General features: G+C 34.9%; 1 protein-coding gene across 1 annotated transcript; it reads right to left on the bottom strand.

The window, feature by feature from the left end:
• Window positions 1–328: 328 nt before the first annotated feature.
• LOC142615280 (omega-6 fatty acid desaturase, chloroplastic) lies at window positions 329–7,560 on the bottom strand. Its single transcript, XM_075788017.1, has 10 exons — window positions 7,372–7,560; window positions 7,205–7,259; window positions 4,395–4,633; window positions 4,017–4,160; window positions 3,717–3,868; window positions 2,986–3,108; window positions 2,644–2,821; window positions 1,565–1,683; window positions 792–906; window positions 329–663 (listed from the first exon to the last, which is right to left on the bottom strand). Exons 1-10 carry the CDS (start codon window positions 7,408–7,410, stop codon window positions 502–504), a joined length of 1,326 nt encoding a protein of 441 aa, XP_075644132.1. The 5' UTR covers window positions 7,411–7,560; the 3' UTR covers window positions 329–501.
• Between the last annotated feature and the right edge of the window lie 299 nt (window positions 7,561–7,859).

The following is a 7,859-nucleotide window of genomic DNA, read 5'->3' as shown; positions in this document are numbered from 1 at the left end:
TGTCATTAATAAATAAATAAATAATGAGATCCAACCAATATCATCCTGATCCTCCTGGATTTAAATTTTCACTAGCTCAGTCAGTTCTGACACATCTACCCAATCTGAGTAGAAGACAATATGAATTCAATATTGTGTTGATAGTAGAAAGGAGGTTTTGATCATCCAAGGAGAATCTCACTGTTATCACTTTTACCTAATGAACCCCAATCTCTCACCTTAAAAAAGAAGGATTTTCGCTAGATAATCCAAAAAAAATGACATCATCACCCTACATACAGTCCCATCTAGCAAAAAAAGTGAAGTATGAGTTTCTTTGAAGCTTCCCTTCCTTCAATTAACTTTCTTTATTAATCAGAGTTCTTAAAAATGTGTTGTACAGCTTAAGAAATACCAAAAAGATGATGCATGAAATACCGCATCTAATTTGCTCCAAAAAAGTAAAAGATAACAGATAAGAAAGAACCAAAGAGAAATGGACCCCATAAGGCAAACCATAAATTAAGCATAATCAGGCATTGCTTTCCTGAGAAATGTGATTGGCTGAGATTCTTCAGGGGCAAGTTTGTCAAAAGGAACATAATTTTGCTCCTGATCATAAACATGGCATTCGGTCAATATCGTCTTCATCAAACGCCAATTCCAAGTAGCCTCATTCAGATACTGTCGATGACATAGGAGAGAAAATGAATTAAAACAGAAACTTTATTGGCACGAGATAATGGTCACCATGAATCGTGTCTGTGTGTGCGTGCATGCACACGTGTGTATGAAGGACTTATCAATCCTACCTTTCCCCAATTTTCTTTAAGAGACTTGTGGGCTGCCCGCAGATTATAGCTTGGTATCCTTGGAGAAATATGGTGGGGAATGTGGACACTGATATCATGACAGAGGATTTCAACCCTGTCCAGGAGAGAAAGTTAGCAGATTACTTACAACAATATAGTACATAATTAACTTTAGTTATTCTACCACTAGAACAAACGTATTGGTATTAAAGCTCTATATTTCTTTTTGGCAATTTTTTAGTAGCAAGTCAGAAATGTATCTCAACTTCAACATTTGTTTCGTTAGAAATCACTAAAAGTGGATCCCAAACTAAATCACAGTCAACCAATGATCTGAAAGACAATCTTCAGTGACTTATTAATGGCTTCATACTAGCATGCATGTCATTCTCCCTTTAATCAGTGAATGTGAGTATCGAAGAAATATTTTTCACAGGAAACATTTTTGAAACAGAAAAATATTCCTTTCTCCCCTGGCCTGAGCACAATCAGGTCTGGATGCACTCTTAAGAGTAACAGCACACCAAGTATGAAAAGTGAAAACTACTTAAAAATCAAGAAAGGATAAATTAAGATGTCCCATGGCCCAGGGATTTCCTAGATACCCAAGGCAAAATCCTTAAGCAAGCTTTGGACAGATAACAAAGTAAGTGTCCACAGCAATATGAAAGCTGTTAAGTATAAGCTGCATTTTACCATCTAATTGCATCAGATTTTGTGCCAATTAAAAACGATATAGACACGCACACAAAGGAGAAAGAAAGAGATGTTACCATCGAGGATAATCACAATGAATTGTTCCATTAAGCTGGGCCTGAGCAGCATTCCACTCATTTGAATATTTGAATGGTATGTGAGGAGCCGTATGATGGACCATGGTGAAAACACTCATCTACAAATACACAACAAACAAAAAACAAAAACAAAATCTTCAACACAAATAGAATATATAATCTGAATAATTAGGTCAATGAATTCACAAATGATTGTCAAGGCATCACGCAAACTATGTAAATTTGGGGATTCTAGAATTATTTAGGGCCAGTAAAATTGTAATTAATATGTAAAAGTATCATACATGGGCCAAAAAGTAAAAATGGCACAAAATTTTAGCAAGATCTTTTCAAGAGTAGAACTGAAGCATTTAAAAAAAATGAATTCGAGCAGACAAAAGCAATGCATGAATAATGTCATGTTATGCTGCAATAAAACATGATTAAATCATGGTGAACAAGGTCTTGATTGGCTACTTCAATGCTCCTAAGTTCAATCAGAAAGCCTTTTGTTGGGTAACAATTCACTGAGAAGCCTTGCATCATACTTTTTTTTTTTTTTTTATTATAGGTAATAAGACTTTTATTGAGTGAGAAGCCTTGCATCATACTATTTTTAGTATTCGTGAATTGTTTATTAATTTATTTGATAAGTAAAAGAAGGGGTGCAACATGAATGCTTCCCAGCAGAGTGAATAAAAAATAAATTTTATGAATGAACTAAAAAATTAAAATTCAGGTAGTTGGCCTTAGGCACAGTTGATTTGAGTAGAGAACTATTTAAATAATAAGCAATAAATTGCCCATGATAATTTTATTCACATAATTTGGTGCTTTCAAATCTGTCATAATGTGCCTACAGTAACAGAGGGAGCCCCCATTCTGCAGCGTATATCACCATCCACTAAACATTCAGGAACCAAAATCTATGGACCATCTGCCAGTATAATGGATTTTCTGGATATATACATACATATATACATATATAGATAGATAGAGGATATGGAAAGATGTTATCAATTTAACATGATTAACACTGGGTCCAAATACTACTGCAAGAAAACAGGAACCGGCATTACCCAAAAGTGATAGCCCAACCATGGCATCAACCAGAACTTGACCCATCCCATGATCCCCGTCTTGTAGATAATCAATGGCCATCCAATTGCGATAAATGAAAACACACAAGCCAAGCTTATCTTCACCCTTTTCAATTCACTTGGTCTGAACTTGTTCAAATTGAAGTGCCACATCAACCTATTAGGATGCTTGTTAATGTTGAGACCGATACGTATCAAATCAAAACATACGGATTATTGCTCAAGTCATTAGTGGCAATTGTTTCACTAAGGACTAAGGGCCAAGAAAATTTAAAAAATGAAAATTTTGTCCCATATTATTTCTTGTATTTCATAACATACCAGTGAGCTATAGACATCCACGGTCTAAGTGGCCCATATCCAATTGTAATTGCCTTGCGCAAAGTAGGAGATGAATCAAACTCCTCTTTCCAAACAGGGTGCCAAGCTGTATCTTCACTCAACCTATAGATAAAAGATGGGTGGGAATAGAGATGATATTTTAGAAAATGGAAGAAGTAAGAACGGCAACTTCACAGAGGTTGTAAACCTACCAAACCAACAAACAACAAATAAATGAAGTTATATATGCATATATAAACACACATGACAAGAAGTTGTGACACAGCCATAAAAAGGATAGAGCTGCCCCTCTAACATACATATATACAAATGTACATACATATACAAACATATGGATTAGGATCAAGTTACTAAAAGAAAATTCTAAAATTAAGATTTAAAAAAAAAATTTCTATAAAAGAAAAATCTATAACTTTTCAAAATTGCCATATAAAATTAAAAAAAAAAAATTTAACCTGAAATAAAAGAAGGGCAGGGAGATATTGGGTGGTTAGTAAAATAATGAACATTGACTTAAATTGGACAAGGATATTCAGATAACTAAAAATGGAATACTGGACAAACAAAACAGTCGAGATGTTGTATATGTATTAGATATATTCCACATATCACATGTACCATAATATATTGGTGAGTATGTATGTCTGAAGGTATATCCTATATATTTGAGATAATTCAATAAGAAAAATTAGAGGCAAAATTGTACACACATGTTTGTTTTTGCATGGTGTTGATCGTGCTTAAATCTCCATGGCTCATATGGGTATATTAGTGGCAAAAAGGCCAAGGTTCCAACAATGTCTTCCACTAATTTGTTACTTGAAAATGCTTTGTGAGCACAATCATGTCCTATAACAAAGAACTTTACAAAACAAGGATAGAAAGAAATATGAGTTAGATAGCATGTACAAGTGATAATATCAGGAAAACAAAAAGTGTGGAGGAGGGAAGGACCCATAGTGAAATTTCATAAGCAATATACATATGGTAAAGATGTATATGGAACTAACCCCTGTTGCTGCAGTCCCAGTCCATGCCCAAGCCAAAGGAAGTAGATACCATGGGGCTTTTGAAATCATGAGGAGTCCCAATGCATAGGAAGTGACTGATATTAACACTGATTTCCATGCTTTCACATCATCAATCTCAAAAACCTTCAAAATTTTTGGAAAAGAGAAAATTATACAGAAATATCACCAATTTTTTAATAATTATGTTTACATATCCAGCCTCAAGTGAGTTCAAAGAACAGTCTTGCTCACTCAACAGACCAGTGTTTGGTCCATAAATCTCCCAAATAATGTCCAAAATCTTGTTCATAAAAGACATGTTGAGCGCAAACAATACAAAAGAGATGGGATGCAAGATGCATCTGGCATGAGCATTACCTTTTTTGGAAGTGTATTAATGATATCCTTTATTTTAATATTGTCAGGAAGTGGTTCTCCAATTTGCTTAAAACCATAGCTTTCAGCTAATTGTTTTCTATACTCAGCAGTGTCTGCTGGAGATGGTACAACTGGAATTGCAACAGCTTGTATAACTCTACTCTTTCTCTTTGGAAGTAAAAATTGCTCATGCCTGATTCCCTTCTGGATGACTCTTTCCGCCTTCAGATAACATATGCCTGTCTATCAGAATAAGCAATATAAGGTGTCTACAATAGTAACTTAGGAAATGCCGCATGCAATGATAGTTCAAATGAATATAAGTCTCACGTAGTTTTGACAATGAATAACAACCATACATACAGAAAACTTGATAATACCAGTAGAATAGACTACTTACAATTAGTGATTTTTGTTTATTGCTTGCATATTAATATAATTAGAGATAACATTTGAAAGCACATCAGTCCAACAATCTAATGTCCTTAAGAAACACCCAGTCCTCATAAGGAATTCAAAGTTTTATTCCCTATATAAATTTATGGTTATAGGATTGGGTGATAGCCAAAACAGGAACAATTGTTTCATCCCCTTGGCTGACAAGATATTTTTCCATTGTATAGGAGGTTTACAATCATCAAACATGCATTTCATGGCCTAGGCATAACAAGGCTCTTGTTTTTATTTGCATGCAGTATGCAGATGAGGTTCTACTCAATATAGTTAAAAGTATACAGGGGATCATGATCCAAATTCTTTAGGTTCTTCCCTAGAAAGCATCCAATTTTTTTTTTTCACAAACAGGAAGTTATATGTTTTCCAATTCAGAATTAGTGTGATTCAAAAAAATGATGATGAGGTGGCCAAGTTTTGTATATACATTATTAACATCTTGTTAAAATCAAAGTACAAGTTTTCACTGTCCTAAGGAAGCCACAATAACTATATAGATGCTAAGAGAAAGCTTTCACTTTTTGGTTTTATCTTTGTCCTTTTTTGGGGGAGAGAGGGGGGGGGGGGGGGGAGCTGAGTACCAGACTCTGAGAAAGATTTGTTAGTATAGGAATGAATACTAGATTAGAATGACTAAACTAAACTGGAAATGCAAATGATATATTTCCATATAATGTGTTTTATCTGTCTTTCTGTGTGTGTGGGGGAGGGAAGAGGGTGGTTATGCAAGTATTATGACAAATTTATTTTAAACGCATCCTCTGGAAATTTATAGGAGACCAAGGCAGTCAACAAAAAGTTGTTCATTTGGGTCATGAAGCTATCCCAAACTTCGAGAAAGATTGTTAGTATAGGAACTAATACTAAATTTGAATGACAAAACTAGATTGGAAAACGGGAAAGATAAATTCCCATCATGTATGAAGTACAAAAAATGAAAGAATCAACTCCAAGCTTCATCGAAGCTGAAGTGCTTTAATGGAAGGCAGGATGAGAGTCTTGAACTCTTAATAAAGTTTATCAAATGCGCTTACACAGCTTGAGTTTACCTACTTCAAATGTTTTAATAGTTTATAGATGACTACAAGGTGCCAGTCAACCTGCAATATGGTTGATGCTAGCTTAGTGAGCCAAATACTGTTAACATGGTCATGATTATATGAACATTAAAGTATCTACCCAATTTTATTTTTTAAAGCTCAAAATGCGTGGGACTCATTGAACCCTGGAACTAGACCACTACAAAGGGTCCAGTTGCCACTTGGGCCGTAGGCCATTGGCAAAGTATCTACCAAATAAGATAAATATTTGATTACATAACAAGTGAGCTTTTTCTATTTTTGCTAAATCATTACAAGTGCACTTGGTAAAGCCAAAGTTACCAGTAGTGTAGCAGTTGTCACTCTCCCCAGAGTTTAAGTTTGGAACTGGTGAATTCCTATGGTGGCAGTATAGCAGAGAAAGTTGCTACTTTGAGTCCATATCTTGTAACAATTTACAAAACTTTACAGCAAAAAGTTGTAAGTAGGAGCTATGTAAAACTACAGAATATACACAACAGCTTAAGGTTTGTTCATAATGGATACACCGCAGTACTGTTTGAGGTTAAGGGAAAGTTGGAGCTAGTTGATTATCTTCCTAAAACTAGATTGGTGGCTGCCATCATAAACACAACAACCACCTGATGTTTATTTTAAAGGTCTAGATGGAATATTCCCAAACAGAGAGAAAATTGAGTGCAGAATGACATTTGATTAAAGATGATAAAAAAGTTGGTTTCACCAAAGGCTTTGGGTCTAGTGGCACTTCTGACTTCACCCTCCAAAAGGATGGGATTGACGGTGAGGTCAGGTCTTCGATTCAAGCCTGACGGGGTGCGTGAATTATTAACCCATTAAAAAAAAAAAAGATAAAAAAGGGGGCTGTGCAACAGGAACTGAAAGGCTTAAAGGGAAGGCTCCAGTTAATTCGCTCCTATATCACTCTCTCCTTAATTCCTTGCTTATTTTTGCACAAAATCCTTCAGTTTTTCACACTCGTTTCCTAAAGATAACTAGTATGATGCAAGCAAAGTAAGTGTTTGAAGCATTTTATCAAGAAAGTTTCAGCCTCCATTTCTAAAATCTAATGTGCTATATGCTAAACTTAAAAATGCAAGTGAGTTTATAAGTACTCCAACATAAGAGGTGCACAATTAAATAGACCCTAAATCCCCATCTGGGCCAAATAACATGAAGAAGTTAATTAAAATCAATCTGAACCAAAATAAATAACCAAACTTTACATTAAATTTGAAGAAGCAACAACTCCAAGAAAAGACTTATCCTACACAGAGTGAGAGAGAAAGAGTTACATACCTGGAGAACAATGTGCTAAAATTTTGTGACTTCCACTTGGCTTTTGATGGGGGCCCTGAATTCCAAACCAGAAAGAATGAAAACCCAAAAGAAGTATTTTTTTTTATAAAAAAAGGCAGAAACCAAAAGGGTGTCTGAGAAAGAGAAAAGGGATAGCAATAGCATACCATGAAAAGGAACATAGAGTCTGCAAGTCTGCAAGCCATTCTGAGCAGAGTTGCAGAAACTCCAATGCACAAAGGCCCCCCCTTCTTGAAGCTCTGTGGGTCTTTGAGTTTGAGAGTGAATGAATGTGAGAAAGATGCGTTTTTTTTTTCTTGGTATGGATAATAGAATGGGTCCTGAAAGTCACCTGTACCTCTGCCTTTATATGACAAACTGAAGCTACCTAATTTTTTTCTGTGCTTTGTTCCTAGCCGCCAAGTGCGGATATATTTAATGTCAACCACATTTGTGAGTAGAAGAGGAAAGAATTTCACTAGCTTTTAAGGTTTCAATTTTTTTTTTCTTTAAATTTATTGCTTTACAATTATAATAGAACACGGATATGTATGAAATTTACTTGGAAGTTGTTGAGATTTTTATTTATTTATTATTATTCTTTTAAAATAGGGTTGTGTGATTTTTATTTTTTTTATAACAATAGGGTTGTAAG

This window comes from Castanea sativa, chromosome 1 (assembly GCF_040712315.1).
Source record: "Castanea sativa cultivar Marrone di Chiusa Pesio chromosome 1, ASM4071231v1".
Classification (NCBI taxonomy): Eukaryota; Viridiplantae; Streptophyta; class Magnoliopsida; order Fagales; family Fagaceae; genus Castanea; species Castanea sativa.
This window is presented reverse-complemented; position numbering and strand designations above follow the sequence as displayed.

Excerpts from the sequence above, each read along its gene's own strand:
- LOC142615280 (XM_075788017.1), bottom strand. The coding sequence starts at position 7,410 with ATGGCTTGCAGACTTGCAGACTCTATGTTCCTTTTCATG. Across the intron at positions 7,260-7,371 it reads ACTCTATGTTCCTTTTCATG|GGCCCCCATCAAAAGCCAAG; the intron begins GTATGCTATTGC and ends TTTGGAATTCAG. Across the intron at positions 4,634-7,204 it reads TTTAGCACATTGTTCTCCAG|GCATATGTTATCTGAAGGCG; the intron begins GTATGTAACTCT and ends TCTGATAGACAG.